The 26531-nt window shown below is 38.0% G+C and overlaps 1 protein-coding gene and 1 pseudogene across 1 annotated transcript; both read right to left on the bottom strand.

Moving 5' to 3' along the window:
* Positions 1-947: 947 nt before the first annotated feature.
* Positions 948-2046, bottom strand: LOC147608905 (uncharacterized; annotated as a pseudogene).
* Positions 2047-14621: 12575 nt separating this feature from the next.
* On the bottom strand, positions 14622-17371 carry LOC147608904 (uncharacterized). Its single transcript, XM_086788604.1, has 2 exons — positions 16610-17371; positions 14622-16450 (listed from the first exon to the last, which is right to left on the bottom strand). Exon 2 carries the CDS (start codon positions 16395-16397, stop codon positions 15483-15485), a length of 915 nt encoding a protein of 304 aa, XP_086644730.1. The 5' UTR covers positions 16398-16450; positions 16610-17371; the 3' UTR covers positions 14622-15482.
* Between the last annotated feature and the right edge of the window lie 9160 nt (positions 17372-26531).

Genomic DNA, 26531 nt, shown 5'->3' with positions numbered 1-26531 from the left:
CATAAATTCCAAATGGAGGAGGGAACCAAGAGGATGGAAATGTAAAAGGAAAAGCTTCTTTAAAAATAAAGACAATAGGTATTGTGTGGCTACTTTCCCTTTTTCTTGGTATGTATTTGTGTGAAGTATGTTTTATAAACTAAGCAGGGGAGAAAGTCAGGATCATTTAGTCTATTAAAGGTTTGTTGCACCATAAAGTTTTTGCAAATAAACACAGGATTATTAGGTGCTTTGTCAAGCATGGTAATGTAGAATAAACTTTTGATTCTAGAGCATTCAGCTTCCATAGAAGGTTGAAAATGAGAATGCTTGTGAGGCAAATTTGCCTTGCAGTATTGAAAAAACAAGATTTTTAGTGAAGAAAGAGATGTGTCTTTGGGTAATAAGAACACATTATCTTTTATCAGGTCAATAATAACATGCCAAAATTCTTTAGAAGAAGCATCATTAAGACAGGGAGGTATAGAAGGTATATGGTTAATACCTTTGGCCAAATTAGAACTTAAGGTATTGTTAACCAAAAGATCAACATTTGAAGAAATAAAATGACCAAAGTCTGAGTTGAAACCAACATCATGTTTATTACAGAGGCAAGTAAACAAGTCATCGGAAGTAAATACTTGTGTTGCATTACATAGCTTAAGCTTTAAAGAGTCTTAAAAAGACCAAGAGAATTGATAGTCTTGCCAAAAAGCAGTAGAAGGAACATTTAGGCCAAAAAAGAAAGTAGCAAAAAAGCTTTTTAGAGAGCTTAGATCCATGAAGCTATTCCTATAGTTAATAATATAAGTAGCATGCCTGTTAGAAACTGGTTTGTGAGAGATCTAAAGTCTTCCATGCACATCTCTGAAAATTGCTTCATGTAGTCATCAAACTAGAGATATATTTAATTACAAAGGAGAGATTTGGTGTTGGGCAGACAAGAAACTCTTCTAGCCTTTGTTGTCCTATTGCATAGCCTCTTTTCCAGGCATTACAGCCTTCTGTATGAAGGTATCCACTTCACTACTATGCTCCAAGGGTGGCTTCCTACATAGCGCAACATGCTTTACATCATTTTTTAGTTTTTCTCTGTATAACAAGTGTATGAGCAGAGCCTTGATGGTTTCTTGGGCTTTAGTGGCAATCCAACGAAGAAACATAAGCATGGACTTTCTAAGAGACACAACCAGGAAGAATTCACCTATCTTGTGAAGCATAAGCCATAGTGCATGGTCAAACCATAGTATGTTACCATCCCTGCAGACATCTCCTTCTCCAGCATGCTCACCACCCACACTTAATAAAGAGTCTATGCACATTCCATATTTGAGTAGTGAAGCTGGCATCTTTGCTAGTGCAGGAGATAACACTTTTTGCCCCAAGAAGGCATCCAAAGTTAGGATGGCATCTCTGAGTTTCAAAGTTGCCCATTGTAAAGAGGCAAGCAATGATGTGTGATTCTATTATGTTGGAGGAGTTTGACTGGAGGATGTGTAGCAAGCCAATTTTTGATGCTTGCTTATCTTCTCATTCAAGAGAGTGAGTATAAAACCTTCATTTAAGGGGGGGCAAGAAGGGCAAAGTTGCCAAGTGCCCAAGTTTTGTGTTTTGCCTCTGTAAGGTAGATTTCAAGCAGCCTATTGGGGATAAAGGGATCAGTACAAGTTTCAAAGAGCTTTTTAGTAGGCCCAAAGGTAACATTAGAAACGGGGAATCCTTGGTTGGAAATTAGGGTTTCTTTCTCATCAAACTTATTAGCCCATTAAACTACTGGAAGGAGGTTTAGGAGGGGATAAGATAGAGGAAGTGGGCCCTTCTAAGGGCTTCTTTTTCTTCTACTTGATGATGGGATCATTGAGCAACTACTTTTCGTGCTGATCCATGAATTTCCTCATGATGGCAAAGGGAGCACTCCATCCACTCCCTTTGGTCTTTGAGATCATCTTCTTGAATATGTTTGAGATTGATAGAAATTTCTTCAATTTGGGTGAGGGAAAGGTTGATGCCTTCCTTGGTTAAGGCATACAACCTAAACCAAGCTAGAATGTCCAGCTGCATGACCATCTCCAGTGGGCTAGTGTGTGTGGACAACTCATTAGGGTTAGTGGAGTGTCAACACTTTAGTTGTATAGAGGAGAATGAAGGAGAAGCTATCTATCGTTTGATCTAATCTTATCTATGTGTATATGAGAGAAAATATGTGCGTTACAAGTGTGTTAGTGCATCTCCCTTTTCAATAAATAGATCTCACAAAGTAGGCTCCCAATCTCCATAATTGATTCTTTCTCCTTATCATTTCTCCCTATCATGTAGCTTGTAACAAGTCACAAATTAGGCTCCCAATATCTATAATTGATTCTTCCTCTCTGTCATGTAGCTTGTAACAAGATAGGTAGGGCTTGAGCAAACATGGAGCGTTGCCAGAGAGTGATCGACGAGGGTGACTAGGGTTTAGGGGTAAGGTGCCTAGGTCTGAGGACTATGGGTGGTCGGGCAAGTGTGGGCAGGTAGGCCACTACATAAGCCTGGTAGTGTGGTGCTTATCCACATTCCTCTATGGTTGGGTGGTGAACAAGAGCTCTATCTCCTCTACAACTATGGTGGATGCATGACATTGGTATCAGAGCCATGTTCGAATTTCTCTTTGTGTGTGACGTTGCTCTAGAAAAAGAAGATAAAAACTTCTTGGTCCAAATCTAATCATTTTTCTTTCTCTGGCGATGTGGATAAGGTTTACACAAAGAAGAAGAAGAAAGCATGTTTTGTTTTTTCTCTCAGCAATTGAAACTATTGCATTCAACAAAACAACAAGATAAGGCTTCTCTCTTGAAACCTTGAGCAAGAGAAGGCTTCTCTCTCTCTTGTGGCAGTGCAAAAACGCATGCTATTTGTAGCCTACACATAAGAATCATGCAGCCATTGGTGGAAGCACAAGAATGGCAGTTAAACGGCCATAACTCATAGTAGCAGTTACATGTGTGCAACCAAGGGAAGCCGGCTAGTGCAACCAAGGCATCAGTATTTCTACCATGGATACCCTTCACCTTTAAGGAGGTATCTACTAGAGTTGGGGTTTTCCCAACTGGTTCCGTGCATTGAAGGAAATTAGATTGTGCTCCTCTGTGTCTCCTTCAACCTCTCCAACAAAGGCTTGTGTGGATCCCAGAATAGCTTCTCGATGTTATTCAAGTTTCGCTTGTCCCTTTCCTCCTCTTGGGATTAGGTCTTCTTTTGAGCGGCCCTTTACTTAGCGGCTTTCTTGTCTCATGAGAAGCATTTAAGGATTCTTCGGTAATAGGTCCATAGTACTTTTTTTAACTTACTACTACCATTAAGGAAACCAATAGTTTCAACTCTGTCAAGAGTTTCAACACATATAGTACCTTGTGGAGTAACTTCACAAACCCTAAACAGTCCCTTTCCAATATATTTAAGCTTTTTCTTTTCATTGCAGACCCCATACATAAGTATAAGATCTCCTACCTCAATCTTCTTGTCCTTGAGATTTCAGTCAAACCACTTCTTTCTTCGGTCCTTTTCTGTCAGCATATTTTATATTGCAATTTGTCTCTCCTTTGTAAGTTGTTCTAAAACAAATAACTAGTCAACCAATTCATTTCCATCAAGCTTTTCACATTACAGCTACCCTTAAGCTAGGGATCATAAACTCCCAAGGCATTATTACCTCAAGTCTATACATCATCTTCTTAAATGGCATGCAACTAATTGCAACTTTATATGATGTGTGATAGGCTCATAAAGTTGTTGTGAGCTTAGACTCCCAGTCAATGCATCGAGCTTCAATAGTCTTTGTCTCAGTATTGAAATAAGAACCTTGTTGGTGCTCTCTACTTGGCCATTTTCCTGTGGGTAATATGGCGTTGACTTATGGTGGTGAGCGATCATGAATGTGTTAGTGAGAATTTTTATTAAATCATTGATGAAATGCTTACCTTAATCACTCACTAGCTCAAATGGACATCCAAAGCATGTAATTATATTCTCATAGAGAAGCTTAGCAATCCGACATGGCCTCCTCTTTTCATGAAGCTCTTGCTTCAGACCATTTGGTTACATAATCTATGGAAACAATGATGAAGTGTGCTTGTGTGCCACGTGCAGAAGGAATAATAGTACCAATGAAATCTAAGCCCCATTTTTTAAAAGGTTGGTTGACTTTGATAATTTGTAGTGGTGGCATCATGTCCTTCTTTTGTGGATTTAAACAATGTTGGTACTTATCACATCCCTTGACAAATAGTGCACAAGCTTTGAAGAGCATGGGCCACCAATACCCTGATGGGAGTATTTTTCTTGCTATAATGTCGCCTACAAAGTGTCCCACCAACTACCCATTGGTGTGCTTGTTCGATGATGTGTAAGTATTCATCCTCCCTGGGGCAGCATCTTAATATGTCATTCTTACCTTGTCAATAAAGAGATCCGGCAATAAGTTGGTAAGGTGCACTCTCTTTTAGCAACTTTCTTGCTAAATCTTTCCTTCCTTAGTTCCTTTCCTTCTAGAAAACCATTAGCAAAAAGCTAACGATTTTCTCACTCCATTATGAAATAGCCTCAACCTCAAATAGCATAGCATCTAGTAACTCTCATCAACCTCAATTTGTGCTTCGCTAGTAGGTATGGGGGATAGATGATCCGCCATGACATGTTTCTTGCCAGGCCTCACAAACTACTATGAAATCAAACTTGAGAACAATCAACAACCACTTGTGATCCTTCCCGTGGAGCATGGTTCGTTTACTAGATACAACAAGGCTTGATGGTGGACATGGAAAACAAATTTGTTAGCAAGAAATAAGGTGATGCCAAAATTTCTTTACAACATAAACCATTGCTAACGCTCAGAGGTGGTGTAATTGATTTCAACCTCATCTAGTTGCCGACTTGCAACTAATTGGATAGTCCAATTTGTGTTCCCCGGTTGTGCTAGGAGACATCTAATTGTGAAATTAGAGACATCAATGTGCACATGAAAGATGAGATCCCAAAATTAGGTGCCTGCAAGATCAGACCACTGGCCAAGGCTTGCTTCAGCACATCATAAGCTTGTTAACACTCCTCGGTCCATATAAATATAATCAATAGCTTGTACAAAGGATGAGCTATTTTTGCATAAAATAATAATAAATTGACGATAGTAGATGACATGGCCCATGAATCTCTAGAATCCATTGTAGGTTGTGGTGGGAGTAATTCCAAGATGACCTTGATTTTTCTCACCAGTGGAAATCCCATTTTTGGACACTATATGCCCAAGAATAACTCCGTGTTTCACCCAAAACTAGCATTTGTAAGGGTTTAAGGATATGTGATAAAATTGATACTTTTCAAATACCTTTTTTTAGGCACACTAGGTGCTCTTCCAAAACGAATGAATGCACAAATCATCCAAGAAAGCTTCGATAAACTTTATTAAGAAGTCCTTAAAAGAAATATTCATAATTCTTTGGAATGTGGTTGGTGTGTTGGTTAGACCAAATGGCGTAACTCTATAAGCATATACACCATGCTCAATGGCAAAGGAGTTTTTAGTTTGGTCCTCAAGTGTGATCAAAATTTGATTATAGCCTGAGTATCCATTAAAAAAGCCATAAGCCTCCTTGCCCGCAACTCGTTTGAGCTTATGTTCTCAATATAGCAAGGGGTAGTGATCCCTACTCATGGCAGCATTCACTTTCTTGAGATCAGCACACACTATAAGTTTTCCATTCTTGTTGGGCACAACCACAATGGGTGAGACCCATTTTGAGTGTTCAATATCATAGATGAATCCACACTCAATGAGTATCGATCTCTTCCTTAACAATTCTTTCATATTTGGGATTCATTGGATAGGGTTGCTATTGGACTGGTTTAACTTTGAGTACCATGGGGATGGTGTGTTGTACCACTTTTGTGAGAACTCCCTTCATATCATGGTATATGAATGCAAAGCAATCCCTATATGCCTTGAGGAGAGCTACAAGTTCAGCCTCTTTGACCTTATTTAAGTACTTGGCTATGTAGACAGAGGCTAGGATCTTCTCCTAGTTCAGCCAAGTCTACTTTCTTGACCTCTGTAGGCCCGTCACATAGACTCCTCCACTCTCACTTGTGGGGTTATGTTTGGCATTATCAAACACTAACTTGTATCCCCCTATGGTGTACAACTTGTAATTCTCAAGTGCTGGGTGCAAATCATGCTCATTTTCCTTTCTTTCAACTAGCTTCTTTAGCTTCATCCTTAGCCTCTCGTTCCTTCTGTGTGAGTTCACTATTTTATTTCCTTCTAGTAGTCGCTGAGCGACTTGGTTTTGGTTCATTAGAGACTTCCACCTTAGCTATATCGATTGGGGATGGTCTACGATACCTGACATGTTGTAACTCCTCTCCCCAATCATCTATAAACTTTCAATGTAAGTCAACTGCACCCATGTACTAGAGCCATTAGGTAGTAGTTATTCTTTCTTTTGCAGCCTTTTATAATGATTCACTATATAGCATTTATGTCCCGCCATCTTCAAAGATGATCCTTGGCATTTGGACAAACTTCATCCCTTTCTTCAAATTGAGAATCCATATCAAGCTCAGAGCTACTCCGTGCAGTTTCTTTGGATGTGGTAGGCTCTGTTTTTCTTGTGTGGTGACTAGGGAGTTAGTGTCACTTTCATTCTCTCTTTCAAACGCCTAATCACTATTTGTGCTTGAGCTTGAGTCATCCCATACTTGAGCTTGAGTCATCCCATGTGGGCTCAAGTTCACTATAACATATCCCCTCGGTATCAGAAGGTAGAGCACAAATCATTCGTAGGGGCATGACCTTAGGGAGCTCCTCACCACCATCAGGTGTAACCCATGTAGATCCTCTAGCTCCCCACCTACTATCGATTGTAGCCATCATATGTATCCAGCTGAGATCATCTTCAGGCTCAATAGCTTGTATTTTAGCATCTTTATAGGGTGGTCCTTCCTTATATCAATCTTTTCTTTGCAACTATAGCAGTATTGCAATGGGGCTGAATAAGTAGTGGTTTCTGAACAGCTTTCAAAAAGTCCTCCACTATCCATAGGATATACGTGGCTAGTCACAAGATCAACCCTGATGATGGAATCAACGAATTTGAGGTAGACATGGTTCTTAGACTAGTCATGTATCATCTTTGCTTCTCTCATGATTGAATGAGCATCCTAAGATCATTTTATCTTATTCTTGTTGTTTGGAAAAGCCCATAACAATGATGTTTGAGAGCCTTGATCTTTAAATCTACTAGCATTCCAATAGGTTTGGTGACAGTATCATCAGCCATCATGACAATGATGTTTGAGACTTCTAGACATGGCTTGACCATCATTTCTTGGTGCTAACTCCCACACCACCATCAAGGACTCCCATTACTGTGATTCCCTTGGCCATAATTGGTAGTAGTGCATTAGACTCATCACCTTCAAAATATTATCCCAATTTGTTGAGTGGAATTTTAACCATGGATTTGGTATTTTCTTCTTCCATTGGGACTATTGATTTGAGTACAACTCGAGGTGTCTCCATTGTATCTTGGGGACGTGCCTTATGCATGTGATCAAACGGTGGTAATGCGACATTGAGTTCCCCATTAAGGAGAGCTCTGATTGCTTTAAACAATTCAAGATCTCCTTTCAATCACGTGGTTATAGTTATATTAGTTTGTGAGGCCATAAAGTCTAACAATTTGGGGATATTTAGTGGTACATTCATGACCTCCTTTCCATAAGTAGGTTTTGGTGAGACTTGAAAATCCATTTTCAAGATGGACTCAAGGTTTCCATATGGTAGTTATCCCTTGAACCAATCAGGGATCAAACTATGAGAGGTGGAGGCCTCGGTCTCTTCCATGATGACACTTGGCACATCTAGAGGTTTGCTTATCTCAGTAGTAGGCATTAAGGTACTAGGTTGTACATTGTTATAGGTTTGGTCAGATCAATTTGGTTAGTTAAGGCTCTTGACTACATTAGAATAAAAATATCCTGGAGGAATCACCCGTGCTTTTTAGGCGAGGGAAGTTTTTTCGGGTTCGGTTTTGGAATAACCGAGGGATTAGTCTCTTGTCCGGATATCTGTGAGAAAGCAGGGAATCAAGAGACACTTACATGCAGGTACACTCCGCAATCATGAATGGTGTAGAAAGAAAAATTAGGCACATTACAAAAGTGGCACATGCCTAGAATGCAGTAGCAATTTTTATGTACATTATGAACAAGACACCCATCACAGTTGTTCATGGTATGATGCTTGAAAAGAAGTTTATAAGCGTAAGACTGGATGTGTCTCACTTGAAAGTGTTTGGGTGTATTACATATGTGCATGTTCCTAATGAAGTAAGAACAAAGTTGGATCCAAAGGTAAAGAAATGTATCTTTATTGATTGTACTATGGAGCACAAAGCTTATAAATGTTATAACCCTACCACTCGTGAGATGCAAGTAAGAAAAGAAGTTATCTTTGATGAGATGAGTAGCTAGTATGCATCAATAGTGAGGGCAACAAAATATGCATATGTAAGAAGTGTTGATGCTGCACCACATGTAGAGCCGGAATCAGGACTTGGAGAGTCCTCTAGCAGTGGTGGTTAGCCCATGGTCAGGCAGGTTGAGGTAGATGTAGGTACACATGTATCACACAAAGGAATGGAAAAGGTAGATCAACCTTTTGTGCCTGATCTATCAATAGGTCACTCATATGTGGATGGTGACTCTAGTGGCTTTGAGCAGAGCCTTGATGTGAGGAGCTTTGCATTCTGTTTGTGGTTACTCCTAGTGTAAGGAGAACTAGGGCTATTTTAAGGACACCTGGTAGTGATCCAGGTATACGCAGGTCTACAGGGGTTATGTACCCTATTGGAGACATGTTGAGATATGATGGATATGCATCCCATCATTATGCTTACATGGTTAAAGCAATATAGGATTTGGAGCCCACTTGTTTTGAGTAGGTACTTGGAAATAAGAAATGGCAAGAGGCCATGAATGAGGAGATGGCAGCATTGGATACAAAGACAGCATGGGAGTTAGTGCCTTTGCTGAAGGAAAAAAAGGTAATTGGATGTAAGTGGGTGTATAAGGTCAAGAATAACGTTGATGGTTCAGTGAGCAGGTATAAGGAAAGATTAGTTGTCAAGGGCTATGCGCAGACTTATGGCATTGACTATGAGAAGACATTTAGTCCGGTTGCAAGAATGGCAACTGTGAGAGTTGTCATTGCTATACCTGCACGATTTGCATGATCTCCTAATGGAATACTTGCATTTTAAACAAGGTCAAGGTATCCTATCCCTCCTTAACTAAGTTTGACTTTGACGCACATGTTTTCCATCAGATTATGCAGGAAGAACTCTTAGCCTCTGCCAATTATAGTAGATTTGATTTAATTATTAGCGAGGAGATTGGGCCAACCTGTCATTGTTGTAATCGAATTAATTTTGAGGACTAAATATGGATTATTGGTCAAAAACGTTATGCGCTTTGCATAGGTGGATTGACAAAAATATCAACATTTATAAGTGTCAGGGTGGTAGAGTCACCCACTAACACTTATATTATAGTGAAGTCCAGAACTTTTCCTCCAAGTTTCATGGAACTTCAGCTAAGGAAATAGCCTCGATAAAAATCCTCAGAGTTGGGCCAACCTCTTGTAGTGTGACGAGCTCGCAAAGCTCTAAGTAAAATTCTCCTTAAATGGCATGTTATGTTACTAAAAAGTCCACTCTTTTTTAACTAATACTTGCATACCCTTAACACTAAGTCATACCAAAAAGGAGCTTGTTTCCTATTATATGTGTGACTCTTTCTTGGCATGCATTAACCTCTTTTTTGTAGAATCTTCTTCTTTGGTTTGAGAACTTAAATGCCTTACATGAGACTTGTCATGTTTAGCATGGTATTAGGGCACTCTCTCTTTGTTATAATAAATTGAAAGAAACAAAGACTTTTTAGCTTTGTGAGCCTCCTAGAAGAAAGAGATACAAAGAGAATCATGCAACTCTTATCTTTACCTTAAAGTGTAAGGTGGCCCTTACCCTAATACCATGCTAGACTTGTCATGTCTAGCATGGTATTAGGGTACTCTCTCTTTATTATAATAAATTGAAAGAAACAAATACTTTTAGCTAGAAGAAAGAGATACAAAGAGCATCATGCAACTCTTCTCTTTGCCTTAAAGTGTAAGGTGGCCCTTACCCCTAAGGTGATGTGAATTAAAATAAAATACATGAATGTAAATTTTATTTAGAAATTTAATGTGGGTAAAATGAGAAATCGATTTGGTTTTGTGTGGCTTAGGTTCATAAAACAAATCTTGAAGCCTTGGGCCTAACTTTATCAGTTAATTGCCATAGTAGGGCTCGCTACTTGTGTAAATTGATCGGTTTAATATGTGGATAAATAAATGGATCTGGTAATATCAAGCATTTTTGTGTAATTGTTTTGTTGTTAAAACCCATGTGTAGGTATTTTTATAGATCCTAGTTAGTGGTGTGTGTGTAGCCGATGATTAGTAAACTTGTCAAGGTCATCAATTGAGGAATTTATATGGTGATGATAGCCCCATGACCTAAATATGAGACAATTATCGTTGAATTAAAATCCTAGTTAGTGTTGTGTATGTAGTTAATGATTAGTAAACTTGTCAAGGTCATGAATCAAGGAATTTTTATGGTGATAATAGCCCCATGACCTTAATATAAGACAATTGTCCTTGAATTAAAATGGCATTATACCTTGGGAAGTGTAAAGGGTGAAAAATTATACAAAATGCTAAGGTTGTGCTATGGTTGAGGATAATGTTGATAAATTAAAAAGAGAAATTTATATCAGCAACTTATGTAGAGTGGTGAGACTTGTCTCACCACCCTTCCCTTTGGTGTGAAAATGACCATCTCTTAACCATGCACATGCTAATTAGAGTTAATTAACCCCTCTCTTGCTATCTTTAGCTTGATGTTGTAAGATAATAGAGGAAAAGGAAAAAATAATGGATTTGGGCCTTTTTCTTCATGCTAAAAATAGACGCTTCTTGGAGGTTGAGATGATGGCTATGGTGTGAGCCCTATGCTTCTCTCCTTTGGTGCCTCTCTTGCCCATGTGCTTTAGCCTACCATCTAAGATTTGAAGTCCATGATGGTAAGGGGGAAGCCATGCTTTGAAGCCTTCAATTGGAGCTCCAAATTTGCCCAAATTGTAGTGCTCCTGTTGCTACCTCCCTTCTTCCCTTGTGTGTGCCTTGAATGAGTGCTGCTTCTCGTTTCTCTTGCTCTGAAGAGCTTGCCAAAACCAAAATTTTACCCCCTAATCTTGCTTAAATCAAGTTTAATCATCCTATTTAGTGAAATTTGAGTCTATGATTGAGGGAATTGGTGGTTGAGGGAAAAATATTCTTCAATTGGGAATAATTATAGATTTTCAAGGCTCTTTGGTGGTCTCTAGAAGATGTGGACAACCATCAACAACTCTCAAAACTGAAGTTTTAGCTCCATCTTTACTTTTATCAAGGTTTTTTCTCTTACCTCTATCTTTTGAATTTAATCATGCTTTTATTACCTTGAATAATTAAAATAAAATTTTAATATTTCTTTTCTTGAAAAAAAAATTAACAACTCTTATAAATTCATTTTTAGTCTTTACTAGGGTGTTATGATATGTTAAAACATTCTCTCTCAAAGTGATGAATAATTAAGCCATGCTAGTATGATTCCATAAATTATACAAAGGCATGGTATATATATATATATATATGTATGTATTAATGTATGTATGTATGTATATGTGTGTGTGTGTATGTATGTGTGTGTGTGTGTGTGTGTGTGTGTGTGTGTGTGTGTGTATAGATATGTATGTATGTATGTATGTATATATATGTATGTATGTATGTATATACATATTATATATATATATATATATGTGTGTGTGTGTGTGTGTGTGTGTGTGTGTGTGTGTATGTATGTATGTATGAATGGATACATATATATATGTATGTATACATAGACATATATATATATACATATATATATATATATATGTATACATACATACATATATATATATGTATATATATATATATATATATATATATATGAATGGATACATATATATATGTATGTATACATATATATATATATGTATATATATATATATATATATATATATGAATGGATACATATATATATGTATGTATATATATATACATATATATGTATGTATGTATACATATATATATATATATATGTATACATACATATATATATGTATATATACACATATGTGTATATATATATACACACAGATGTGTGTGTGTGTGTGTGTGTGTACATATGTGTACACACACACACACACACACATATATATATATGTATATCATATATATATATATATATATATATATATATATATATATATATATATATATATATATATATATATGTAGAGAGAGAGAGAGAGAGAGAGAGAGAGAGAGAGATGAGAATTAGATTTATGGGATAGGATATGTGTGATTAAGCTTTGTTATGTTTTTCTCTATTTTATCTTGTGGATTAGCTTAAGCATAGTTTGGTAGGTAATCACTTGATGCAAATTAAGATTATGATTTCTTGATGATTAGTAGGTCTACATGCCATTTTATTAATGGTTTAAACTATTAACCCATGCTTAAAAGGAAAGACTGCCATATATTGGACATTCCCCCTTGGGTTCGGAGCAATGTCCATTCGGATCTCAAGAGGGAGCACCAAATTTCCCATGAGGGTGGTCCCAAGATGAGGAAGCTAGGTTGGGACTTACATAAAGGAAATGAGGAGAGAACGACAATAACAAGTCCTATAGATTGTCTTATATACAAAAAGAAACTTGTGTCAACTTAGTGAGAGCATTCACTTAAAGATCCAAACCATAACCAACATAGTGCAAAGGTGGGGTAGCCCTTTTCAAGATATTTGTGCATACCTACAAGAATTGCCTAAAAAGGCAAGACAAAATCAACTTGTGCTCAAACTTTTGGTGCTGGAGAAGGTAGTGAGTCCTTGGTTAAAGAGTAATTATCCCATAAGCTTTTATAATGTCTCTTGATTAGTAGCTGTCCAAGCTAAAACACATGGGACAAATTGCATAACATTCTTTTTACACCCTTGGAACAATTTATTGGCCTTTTATGGTTACCCAAAACAGGACTTGAAGTCATAAGAGTTAGTTTGAAGTGGAAGAAAATAAGACATGCACTAAATTTTTTAAGGAATACATTTGTATGAATAAATGAACCAAACATTGTGTTGTTTTATAGAGCTATAATACCATCATGATTCATCTATATGTTATGCATATATATCTTCTACTATTCCCATGTTATTGTAAGGTGTGTGCATACATGTTGACTTTTCCTAAAGCCATGGTCATAATCAAGCTATTATAACATTTTTAATGTTATTTTTTAATAATTTTACTTATTATTTTTCAAAACCTCTATTATAGGCAAATGCATGCTAACCAAGCATTCTCTGTAAGTAATGTGGTATGATGGTCAACTCCCAACAACAAATTATTCAATGTGAGAAGACAAGATTTCCATGTCTACCAAGATGGCTTGCATCCCATTAGTTGATGAGCTTAGGCACTAGGCATGTGAATCCCCTCTAAGACTTGGGGTGCTGCACGATGGAAGCAAACAAAAAATGTGCAAGATTGCTTGGAAAGTTACAATGGGCAGATGAGATGCATTTAATACAACATTTTTCCAATCAAAATAAGGACAACTCTTAAATCTATCCGATTTTTGTTTCCAAATATACTCAAGAATACGATGGTTTTATAACTAAAATATATGAAAAATCATTCCTTAAAATAAGGGCTGCTTCAAATCTCAGTCGATTTTTCTTCATTCTGGGTTATTAAATATATAAAAAATCATTTCTAAAAATAAGGGCCACTTCAAATCTCGGCCGGTTTTTCTTAATTCTGGCCAGTACAAATACACTAGAATGTCATCGTTTTCGAGCATTGGGGAGGGCGGGAAAGGACCTAGTCTATAAAGCCCCTTAGGCATGCATAGGCTATGACAGGGGGTCGTGTGCGTGCATGCGCGCATGTGTGTACAGCGGGGGTGGAAGAGGGCCTAGTCTATAAAGCCCCTTAGGCATGCATAGGGCTATGAGTGGATTTGCAATGAACATGGCAATGTATAAAAGCAAGGGTGATAACTTGACATGCAGCTAGCTAATGTCAATTAAACAAGAGAACTTTCTCATGTACTACTTGGGAAGACCATTTCTCTCTCAAAACATTAAAGGCACTATCATTTTCATACACTTGTGAAGCAACAAAGTTCTCAAGGCGTTTACAATTGTACCAAAAACTGCTGGTGATGGTCATCGGATGGGCTATCTACAAAATCCATGACTCAAATTGCTCACTTGAAAGGCCTTTTCACACAACCCAATTAACTGGGCCGCCAGGATATTGAATGCAACTCAACCATGCATTCCTAGTTGTGCCAAAATGGGCACAGTTTGGGTTATCCTTTCATAACCCATTAATAACTTCCCAAGCCTGTCATCACAGCCATGTGTAAAGAGTTTAGAGTCCATAACATCATCATTAAATATGATTTACAACTGCAATACCGGACAAATATAGTTTTGTATTGATGGTTCAAGGGTTGGTTTTCAAAACTGAAGGTACTAGGTTCTAATCTACCCTTGTGGCCATCTAATTCAGTACCCACTTTCATACAAAAATAAAAAAAGCAATATCAATAAATAACAGCTAAGAATTTGCTTTTGAATTCATGCTGGTTGCTCAAAGGAACAAACCCCTTGAGTAGAGTATTATCTTGGGCATGGATCAGTGACTGATTCATCTCTCCATTTATGGAGTAATAAGGGCTCTAGCATGCATGCATGAAAAGATAATCCTCTGCAGATTCCTTGTAAGATGTGGGGTTGAAAAACACTGCAATCCAATCAAAGCCCTCAATAAGGCTTCAAAAGCTGATAATTATACTCCAAACCAGGTGGCTTAACACTAGTAATTTACTGAAGAAACCTAGAGCCAGCTCAGGGCCTTCTGCACCAATTGCAGGAGTGAATTTGGATATGGGTATGAATCATCCAACCTTCAATCTCACTAACTTCTGAGCATCATTTCATTTGTTTCACATACACCCAATTGGCTCTGGGTCTTCTACACAGTTGCATAAGTGAAACTGAATGTGGGAAGTAATGTGTACCTTCGATATCACATACCTTGAGCATCATTCCACATCGTCTAAGCTTCATTTATGTTAACTTCTGAGTGTCAGAATACTTGTGAGCATCATTTGACACGCATGTGTAAGCACCATCTGGCATTCGTTATAACACCTGAGCCCTCATTTCACTTGCTTGTGAGCACCATAACACTAATTTTAGGGTGTCCTTTCAATCAAATTGTACTGTCAAGCACTGTTTCTCTCACCTTCTAATTACCAATTCTGCTTACGTTCATTTGCTTCTGAGGATCCAGTGTTGTCCATCTGGCTCGACACGGAGCCCTTTTACCTTGGCAAACAAATCCACAGCCCTACCCACACCCCTGTTATCAACCTTTGTGAAATAATCATGGCCGAACATCACTCCGCCTGGCCGAAGAAGGGAGTACCCAATGTTGATGTCAGCCCAGGCTGAGTGGAAGTCATGTGCGGCATCAACTTCGATGAGGTCTGCATAGACCCCCCATTCGCACAAAGCAGCCATGGCAGCTGTGGTGGAGAATGGCAAGGGTAATATGGAATCTGTTAAGTTCATGGTCTGCACATTCTGCATGAACTGGTAAAGAAGCTGCACATCCCCATTGATTAGGTGGAATTTGAACTTGTCGCGGAAACCCGGCCATCCCCGGAAATCATCCACACAAAGTATCAAGGTTTGGTGGGTTAACAGAGATTTTGCTAAGTTGGCCATGTGTACGGCAGAAGCCCCCAAATATGTCCCCAATTCTAGTATGATTTGAGGCTTACCCTCTTCAAGCAGACGCATGAATACTGAGCCTGTTGAACCCCACCCTCTGATTCGCTTCTCTCTGAGGTAGGGTTTTGCTAAATCTGGCGGGAACTCTACATATGGGGAGACCCCATCAAAAATCCTGTTGATGATGAGGGTTTTCACGGAATCAGGTGAGATGGGTTTGCTGCATTTGGTCCGGAAAAGCACCAGATCTGTTGAACTCCAATCTGTGATGGGCTCTGCAGCACTGGCTAGTTGATGATGATTTGCAGAAAAGCTCGCCGATTGTTGACGAGTTGGGCTTCTGCATTTTAGTAGCGCCACAAGCGGCGAAGTTATGATCCCTGATAAGAAGGAAACCACTGCAAAAATTAGCAGAAACGCATGGCTTCTGCCTGCTCCGAACAAGCCCATTGCTTCAGATGGGCCGAAAAAATCACTGCATTTTGACCTAAATGGGCTGATTACTGCAAACAATCACTGATCAGAGAGAGCCCAGTAGCCGAAATTGCACACCCAAAGAGCTGATTATACTGATTTCTAGACTAATGAATCGTTATTTACCGTACTGATTTGTAGACTAATCAAACCATTAACTTGGCCAAAATTGCAGAGAAGTGCGATACCTGTACAATGAAAACGGGCGAAAAAAATTGGGCAAAAGTGCGCGCTGTGTCGCCAAAGCTACACAAACATGGCGATAATTGCATAAAAGGCGCACAAAACTGGCAGGAATTGCACGTAAAAGAGAAAATTAGTAAGGGATACACAGAAGGGGCTAGCCGCAGAGGAGAAGAAGATGGGGTTCAGATAGGGTTAGCCAGAGACGGACCGACACACGCAGGGGTGATTAGGGTAAGCTGGAGAGGGACGGACCAACACACAGTACATGAAAGGAAAACAGTCACATGTCTGAGCCGAAACTGATAGATATGGAGATCACGAACAACTACTGTGAATCAATAGAAAACGAGAGCAGGCCCCAAGGGGAGGTACAAAGGGTAAAGGGTAACTGCAACGAACCGCCTTCTTTTCATGTAAATAGGCAAATGAGCAGCTGTTGGAGCCTTTTAATTCATTTACTGTTGTTGATATCATCATGGTTTCTTGCGAGTGTTGTGAGGGAGGCCGCCATAGCCAGCAGGAATTGAAGAGGTTCACGCGAAGGAGCTGTCTGTGGAGAGGATGAATTGGTGTATAATACCGTGTGTGTGTGTGTGTGTGTGTGTGAGAGAGAGAGAGAGAGAGAGAGAGGGACCTGTATCACTGGTGGCTTTAGGGCTACGGCCAGGTGCTCTGAGCTCTAATTTTAATGATGGCCGCACTGGCAGTGGCAGGGAAAAGGAGAAAGCCAAAACTATGACCAAAATGATAACATGTTAGTTGTACCTAAAACAAAGGGCTCTTTAAACTTTATGTCCCTCATGGCATGAATGAATTATCATGAGCCCTTATACTTCATGTCCCTCATGACATGAATGAATTATCATGAGCCCTTATACTTCATGTCCCTCATGACATGAATGAATATCAGGAGCCTTTCTCCTTAAATTTGAAAAAAAAACCCACCTTTCAAAATTTGCGCAACTAATTCCTAGTTGATGAGAGGACTCCTCTCAAGGCCCGCATGCCCTTTTACAAACATCACACCCTTTACAAACATCACACCCTACACACACCTGTAGGCAACATTACTACAAGGTAGCATCATTCGGGGTAGCCAACAGGGTTTGAACCCATAACCTCGGGCATATCAACCAAACACCTAAGCTACCACCCTGATGATTTTTAAAAAAAATCCACCTTTCAAAATTGGGTTTTTTTTAAAGCCCAGGCAGTGTCAAAAATAAACTTTGTTTCTAACCAATGAAAAACAAGATGACCTTCAAAGCCCAACCGGTTTTTATTTAAATAGTATATAGATTAATCGGTTTTATAACTAAAACTTCAAAATTTTGAATCTTTGAATTCAAGGCTGGGCTTGAAGAAATGTTTTTTCTCAATTTGAGCCATGAAAATTACACTAAAGGAAGGTTTTTTTCTAACATTGCTTCAAGGCCCTCATTTTTGAAGTCCAAATATTTAAAACCCATTTAAATAGAAACCTACCTTTGAAGGTTGGGTTTAAATATTTGAATTTCGAATGTTTAAAGCCCATTTAAAAAGAAACATACCCTTGACAGTTGGGTTTCAAAAGAAGGTCACTTCTAGGCTTCACTTTTGAAGTCCAAGGCAAGGTTGCATATATCAATCCCTATAAAATAACAGTACTAACAGACTTGAGAGATGGGATTTGAGAAAAGGTGGGAGGTTAGAAGGTGGTATATTTGGCTCTTGTATATAGCTACTAATAAGATTTTAATATAACTATTTTACGTTCCCAAAAAAAAAACTAGTACTAGCAGACTCAACCTACGTTTCTGAATAGTTCCAACTTCGACACAAAGAGTGAAGAATTAATGTGTGCCTCTCTCAAAGTTCTTCATAAGTGCATGCACCAATGTCTATCTTTTTATGTGTGTAATCCAAGGAGCACTCACTATTTCGCAAAGGGCCTAACTTTAGCCATTCACACATTGAAAATGGACGAACTGGGAAGTTGTCACTTCCTTGTGCCTTAAGGGCTTTGCGCACACACACACACACACGGCCATAACCATGCATTTCTGTTTTCTTCCTCCCCTGACAATCTATCGATTACGAGGCCACACCAATCCATTTCCATTTTTTTCCTCACCCATGCCTCACTCTCAACATTGCTTGCAAAGTGGTTGGTAGGAAATGTCCACCGTGGCTATTCCCAATTGTTTTGTGAGCAGATTTACTTTTTGATGGGAAACCCTGACCTTCAAAATGACGATAATAACCTTAATCTACCCCCTTTTAGTATATTGATGAGCACGGAATATGTTCTAAGTAGTTTAACGGCCTAAAACGAGTGTTAAAAAAATCAAGCCTGGTCGTGAGATGAAGAAGCGAGAAAAATTATGTTCTGTGACATATTCGAGAGAAGAATTGTGTTGATGTGACATGCTTGTTAAGATTTTATAGTTGATGTGACAAGTTTTAGCACATTAACTCCTACCAAATCTTATGTAAGTTTTAACTATTGAATCATATGTATCAACACATCATCAGTGCATTTTGTTAGTAAAGATGTGGCAACAAACACCCATAACTCTTTAGGAAAACACCCATAACTATTGAATCATATATATCAGCAAATAAATAGTGCATTTTAGAGATAAAGATGTGGCAACAAACACCCATAATTCTTTAGGAAAACAAAGCTCCCTGATTGTACAATCTAGACTTACCCTCTCTTAATCTAGGCTCATGGGGTTTTGAGGGTCTCCCCATCCATGTTTATTTTTCTTCATCTCATCATTCTTATTAAGTCTATAAAGCTCCTTAGGCTAGGTTCATAAATGGCAATTTGATAATTGTGAATTCTAAGATTTCACAACTCCTTGGCTTGCGAGCTTGTCAATTAAGAAGGCAATAGCTTGAAGCTATCTCATAAGCCCCTACAAGCTCGGCATCTCAAAACTTGATGTTTAGTTTGTTACAAACCCTATAAACTAACTTTCTTTTCACATACATCATGTTTTGTGAAACTAAGGCTATGACATCTCCACACTTATGCCAGTGGCGTGATTCATGAGATTATGGTTGATATGCTACTAGTATATAGGTTGTGTGTGACAGCCACTTTAGTATACTACATGGTATATTTATAACCCCAGCTCATATCATTGGGTTTACACTATGGACCTTGTATGTTTTAGTAGTAAAGTACTTTCCCTTATAGTATGTGCTCTTATCTTTATGTTATGGTTATAGAGAAGTGAAGAAGATAGCGAAAAATTCTGCCATCCATCTCTCTCTTGTATGCTTGTCTATTCTTGTGTATATTGTTGGTATCCACTCAATGCCTGGCTCTCAGCATGTATCTCACTTTGATGTATAATGCACATTTGTTAGGCCCCCATTATGAGGAGTAGCCATGGTACATATGTCTTTAGTGAGAACCCTGGCTTAGACACCAATGGGGTCATTATTGTGACCATTGATGATGGTTAGAGATACGAACGTTAGCTGGGGCCCACGATATCACCCGGGCTAGGGACAGTATGAGGAATATTCCCTAGAATATTTCCTCGGATACTAGGTCCATCATTAGTGGGCGGTGATCAGTGGGCCGCATTCTTGATACGTGGGCGGTGACCGTGTCTATGCAGTGTAGCCGCCCTTGTTGTATACGCGTCTACCACATCGCCTGCAGTACTATATATAGACATGGTTATCATGCGCTAAGGCATCCAATGCTTGTGAGTATCTACCCCCTTCTACACTTTGTACATCTTCCATCTAGAGTCTGTCTAGATCGCCATCTAAGCTCTACTTGAGAGCGCACGGGTGGACAACACCATCACTTATACCTCTTTGGTATAATCAGAATTTTTAATTCTCTCCATTGTGTATCTATTGCATTGTATATTATGCTTTGTCTTGCTATCTCTGTTTCCGTTGTGCCATATTCTTATATGTATATGTGTGTGTGAAGAAGGAAGCTTGCTAGAATCTCAAGCTCACCCACTCCCCTGTATTCATCTCATAGTATCAGAGCACTGATTCACGTGAACAAGATCAAGAGGCAAGCAAAGGAAGCATGTAAGGGTAACTCCATCTCTTTCTCTTTCATTCAAAAGAAAATATCTCCACGTAGCTGCTAGTCAAGGACATCAGTAGTAGTAGGCATTGTAGGAGGGGACATTGTCACATCTTGGGGAGAAATAAGCATAGTGTATACATCCAAAGAGCCTCGTTATTTTGGCCATTCAGAGTCATTTTGGACCTCGTTTTGGCCTTGTAATTTTTAGTTATGTAGTATTTCTATGTATGTTTTACACAAATTGTTGTACATAATCGTAGCTTTGAAGTGCCTATAGAGATTTTGGGATGTGTACATGTATGGCAGATGTATGTTGATGTGATTGGTTCACATATAGTGGATGCATAACATGTTTACTCTGGCAGTTGTGGTGGAAGAGGCCACTCTAGAGGTAGGGGGGAGCTAGAGAGGCCGAGGTGGATGGCAAAGAAATCATACTGGAAATAACATAGACATGTGTCAGTATATATAAAGGCTACTTACATGGTTTGGTCTTGAAGATTGTAAACCTATGCTACACCAATAGAGATGTTACAACCCCCCTTACACCACGTGGAAACACGTGGGATATATACACAATGATACGTGGGATTTACATGCTAGTAATGCATGGGACACGCGGATGTTGCATGGAAAAACCAATGGCAGCATACTATTGCACATCACTGCTTATATTAATAGGTGTGATTGGGTAACATTTGTGGGTGATGGTTGTAGGCCAAAGACCCTGTGATGTGTAGCATGGGGCACCATTGGGGACATAGGGGACCATGAGTATGGTGTGTGATCGGGAAGGTATACACTAGATGCCCAAGGTCACTGGTATATATAATGCCTGAATAATGCATATGCTTTTACCTCAATCCCCTGTAATCATTCCCTATTTCAGAATACAAGAAAATATTATTTTTGCCAAGAGAGAAGAAAAATTCTAGAGAGAGGTAATTCAATATTGAGATATTTTTAGATATAAAAATTCTCCTAATATCTAAAATATATTTCCCTAAAACAGAAGTTCAAAATAAATTCTCCAAGGTGCATTAGGAATCAATTAAAAATGATATAAGGGACCTTAGTCTAAGGGTCTAGATTTTCAAAAAAATTTAGATTATGGTCCAATTAAGGTTCCAATGGACCAATAGGATTAATCCAAGTGTTGGGATGAGATAAATCCAATGAATAAAAGAAAATACCCAAAAATGAGTAAATGCTCACATATGATGAAGAGTTGACTGAGTACAAGGTTTATTAGTTAAAAATTAAGAGATATTACTTTAAAAATGAGATATTTTGGAGATATTTTTGACACCTTGGTAAGGAGAGGGGGACCTTTGAGTTAGGAACCTCTTTCACATGTGTGGAAGGGTTTTTTAATTCAAAAAATTGTGATATTTTTATCTCTCCTCTCTCCTGGATCAAGCTGGATAAAAAAGGGAGCCAAACTGGTCCAAATCTTGTCCAAATTGAGTCAAACTGAAGCTAGAAAATTCTAGAACCCAGTTGGACTCAGTTAGTGGCCTCCCTCACCTATAAACAAACCCTCATTCTTTTGTGTTCTCATCTGTGAGCTATACCATGCCAGTATTACATTAAAATAATCATATTTTCTATTATCCCTTAATTTACCTCTACTTTTGGGGAGCTTGGAGCTTCTCTCTCTCTTCAACAACTCTTGGAGCTCTCTTCTCCACTTGCTAAACCAATTGATTGGTTGGGGGCTTCACTTCTAGAAAAAGAAACAAGCTAATCCTTGAGGTAAGAATGAATTTTATGGTTTTTTGTTAATTTTCTCAAATGACTTCTCTTCTCAACCCCTCTCAAACTTGAGAAGTTTTCTAAATGGTTGTTTTAAATTCAAATCAAGCTTTCCCTAAGAATCTCAATGTGTAATCAAGAAAAAGTTAATCTTTATGCTTATTTAGAATGCTTTCTTATGTAAATCTCTCTCTCCAAAAAGAAAAGTCATCTCTATGACTAATTCTTTAGAAAAAGAATGCTTCTTATTGATAATTTCTTATTTCAAAACCAAACTCTAGGCTTGTTACGCTAGAGATTAAGAAAATGGTATTTTTATAATTTTATACTAGCAAAATAATGGTTAATTCTTTTAGATTATTTATAAGTAGTTAAAAACTACTTTGATTGATTCTAAATGAGAAATAGATTATCATATCAATTTGGGAAAAGAGGAATAATGGAATTAGCTTAATTTAGTGGGATAATCATAATTAAGTTTATGATTATGGTTAAAATTATGATTTAAATTCATAGTTTAGATTTAAGCTTAAAAATAGATCTTCTATCATATTTTTATTATAATGTTTTATTCTTTTAAGAAAATTTAAAAATTATCAGTAATAGCAGCGAAGCTATGGCAAAATTTTTAGAAAATAATACATATCTTATTTTTATGCATAATGCTAAAAGAGGACTTCCTACCATATTCTAGGATTGGACATCCTATGCAAAAAGAATGATTTTCATCATATTCATGGGAAATAAAATTTTAGTATTTATGCATAAATATTTAATTAAAAGAAAAGAGAAATTTTTGATAAATTTATTTTATGCAAAAAGAGGAATCCCCATGATAATTAAGATCCAAGTAATTAAATGGTAAAAGAGGAGTTTTTGGCATATTCAAAATAATAGATATTTTTATTTAATTTAAAAAATAAGAATTTTAGATAAATTTATTTTATGTATAAGAATTTTTTAAATGATAAAAGAGAAATTCCCATGACATTTGGAATTCAATCATTTAAATACAAAAAGAGGAATTTTAAGCATATTCCAAAAAAATGGATATTTGTATTTAATTAAAAGAGAAATTTTTATCATATTTTAAGTAGATAAAGGTTTAAATTAAATTTGATGACAAAAGAGGAATTTTCACCATAATTCTACCTAGAAAATTAGGGTTGATAATTAAATTGGTGGAAAGAATATTCTTAGATATTTTATGAGGATAAATCACCAAATTGATATTTACCCAAAATGGGATTAATGGAAGAAGAGTATTTTTATAAAAACCCGATATTCTCGTATAGAACTAGTTCTTAATCTATTATGGTTAGGAAGGAATGAAATTCTTAAAGTTAGAATTTTCCTTACGATTAGAAGTTCAATAGATGTTTATCTGAAGAAAATCCTTAGGAATCAAAGTTAGAAGTAAACTGAATAATTTTGGTTAGACCGCGCGACTGTGAGAATGACGGCCAGTAGACTACTTGCCCATCTCTCGAATCTGAATCAAGCAAAAACCTCAAGACCAATTCCAATTCTTGACACAAAGAATAGACTATCATTGAATTGGCGTAGTTTTCTTTAACCGAAATCACCAAGAATCTAGTTGGAAATACAGTCAAATGATAGGTAGATTATCCTGATGATGAGAGATCAATGATTCTTATTAAGAAAATATGGATTAAGGAAAAAGGTTTTTGTGGAGCCAATCTCGAATCGAGAATTCTACTTGCATAGAACCTCTGTTTTCTTTTAAAGGACTGTTTTACGCCAGAATGCTGGAGAAAGCATTTGGTATGTGTTTAACTAAGGAGAGACTCATTGCAACAGCTGCTCTGGCGGGGAGTCATCGAGGGACATCGCTCGCGGGCAAAGCCTGTCGAGGTCTTGACCAGCCTCGGTATGGTTAAAATGGTGCGCTTCCGGTACGATGGGCACGAGGACCAATGAAGCGGGCCCTGAGTGAAGTGCTAGGACACCTAAGTAGGATCCTAGAGGGTTTTGACCAGGTGATGCACGGGATCGCGGTTGCTAGGACACCCATGCGTATGTTGAGGAAGATACTGATGAACTAAAAAGAATTACTTTTGTGAACTAAATTTTGATATTGGATCTCGTTGGTTGATCAACTGGTCTTCAACGCGGAGAGTCCGGATGATAATTTTTGTAAATCAATGGACTCAATATTTTGGAGGATTACGATCAGTAATACTATGATTTCATTGAAAGATTGTTTTAAAGATAGCTGAATCTGTTAAAATGGCAATTTCATATTGGGTGTGTAAGTGGTATAACTACCTTGAATTTTGCTTGAAGCGTGCGGCTAGGGGGCCTAGGAACTCTTTTCCTCGATACTCGGGAAAAACATAACCAAATTTTTATAAAAGAATCACACCAATACAGTGGTTGGGTGGTTGGCTAACCCATGGGCCGGTTGGGCTGGATCGGGGGATTCTTGTGATACAGATAGTTACGATTAAATTACGTTAGTTAGATTAAGTCTTAGAAAGACCCTTGTTCCGTAGGAGGGAATCAGCAGTTGTGCCTCGTTAAAAGAGGAAAAAAGCGGTGATTCTATGGACCAAGTGCAAGTCTCTTCCTTGATCTGACCATGTGACTTTTGGGTTCGGTCGGATCAGTTTGGTTAGTTAAGATTGACTGGTTAGATCAATTCTCCCGTTAAATGATTTTCCTGGTGGAATCACCTGTGCCTTCTGGGCGAGGGAAGTTTTTTCGGGTTCGGTTTTGGAGGAACCACCGGGCTAGTCTCTTGTCCGGATATCCATGGGCGAGGCCCCAAATGTGGATCCCTGTCTTGCACGAGAGACTGATGCTGCTTCCACCACCAGTGCCCTCGGAGGGGGCATCGCGGAGGGGGCGGGGGTCTCACAATCCAGCATTCTACATATAATTTACAGGATGTGGCTCATTGTTGGTAGAGGAAATTTCAAAAGGACAAGGCAATCCTGAGTACTTGGGAGGAATTTAAGGATATGTTTATTCAAACTTTGAGCCACCAGATGAGTAGAGTAGAGCCCTTGTACTTGGTTTTTAATCTCTCAAAAGAATCTTATAGTTCAAGAGTATGCAGACAAGTATCGAGACGTGCTTATGAAAATTATACAAATTTTACTAGATTTCTTACAGGTTCAAAAATTTTCATTGGGATTAAATGATAAACTTTGACCATTAGTGCATCTTGAGAAGTGTCAAACTCTATCCAGAGCTATAGAAAAGGCTTTAGTTTAAGAAGATGGTTGAAAGGGTCAAAATCAGGTAGTGGGCCAAGTTTCCAAGTCTCATTTTATGCAACCTACTTTATGAAACTTCAAGGTACACTAGTCGGCAAAAGGGAAAGGCATCTATGTCTAGTATACATTCATCTACAAAGACTCTTGTAGGGGTTAAGAGAAAGGTGTCAATGAAGAATGATCACGCAGATCTTCTCACTCCCGCACAGTTTGAGAAAGCAAAGAATGAGGCTTATGCTATGCTTATATGGGCAAGCAATAAAGGACATTCATCATTTATCGAGATTCAGTTTGACCTATTTAAATCCCTCGAGGGCTTGCATTCTCATGATGGATTATTGGGTAGGTTCTAGGATATTATCTAAGCTTGGAGGATGACCCATATTTCTCTTCGTATAAGGGAGTATTCTATTTGGAGTGGTTTTCTCTTTCAGGAAAGGTCTGTGTACTTGATGTTGGGCATGTCAATGTGAGGCAGGAATGAGCATTTGGTAAGAAGAGATTTCTTCTAGCCAAAGGTTGATTTTGAACAATATGTTTAACATTTCCAGCAATGCTAAGTCAATAAAAGCTAAGCACTTGAGACATGGTGGCTTGTTGATACCATTGGAAATACCTAAAAAAGAAATGGCATAATATTTCTATGGATTTAGTAGGTAGATTACCATGGACTTTGAGGGGAAATAATTTCATTTGGGTGATCATTGACTAAATGACCAAATTGGCTAGGTTCATCCCAACAAAAGGGAAAATCTTAGCTATACATCTTATTCATTTTTTTAATTGAGAAGTGGTGGTTTGCCAATAGATACCATCAATGATTGAGATCCAAAGTTCATCGCACATTTCTAGTGTGAGGCATTTAGGAAATTGGAT

The sequence above is a fragment of the Cibotium barometz genome, chromosome 52, assembly GCF_041138505.1.
Source record: "Cibotium barometz isolate CiBa-2024 chromosome 52, ASM4113850v1, whole genome shotgun sequence".
Lineage (NCBI taxonomy): Eukaryota > Viridiplantae > Streptophyta > Polypodiopsida > Cyatheales > Cibotiaceae > Cibotium > Cibotium barometz.
This window is presented reverse-complemented; position numbering and strand designations above follow the sequence as displayed.

Excerpts from the sequence above, each read along its gene's own strand:
- LOC147608904 (XM_086788604.1), bottom strand. The coding sequence starts at position 16,397 with ATGGGCTTGTTCGGAGCAGGCAGAAGCCATGCGTTTCTGCTAATTTTT.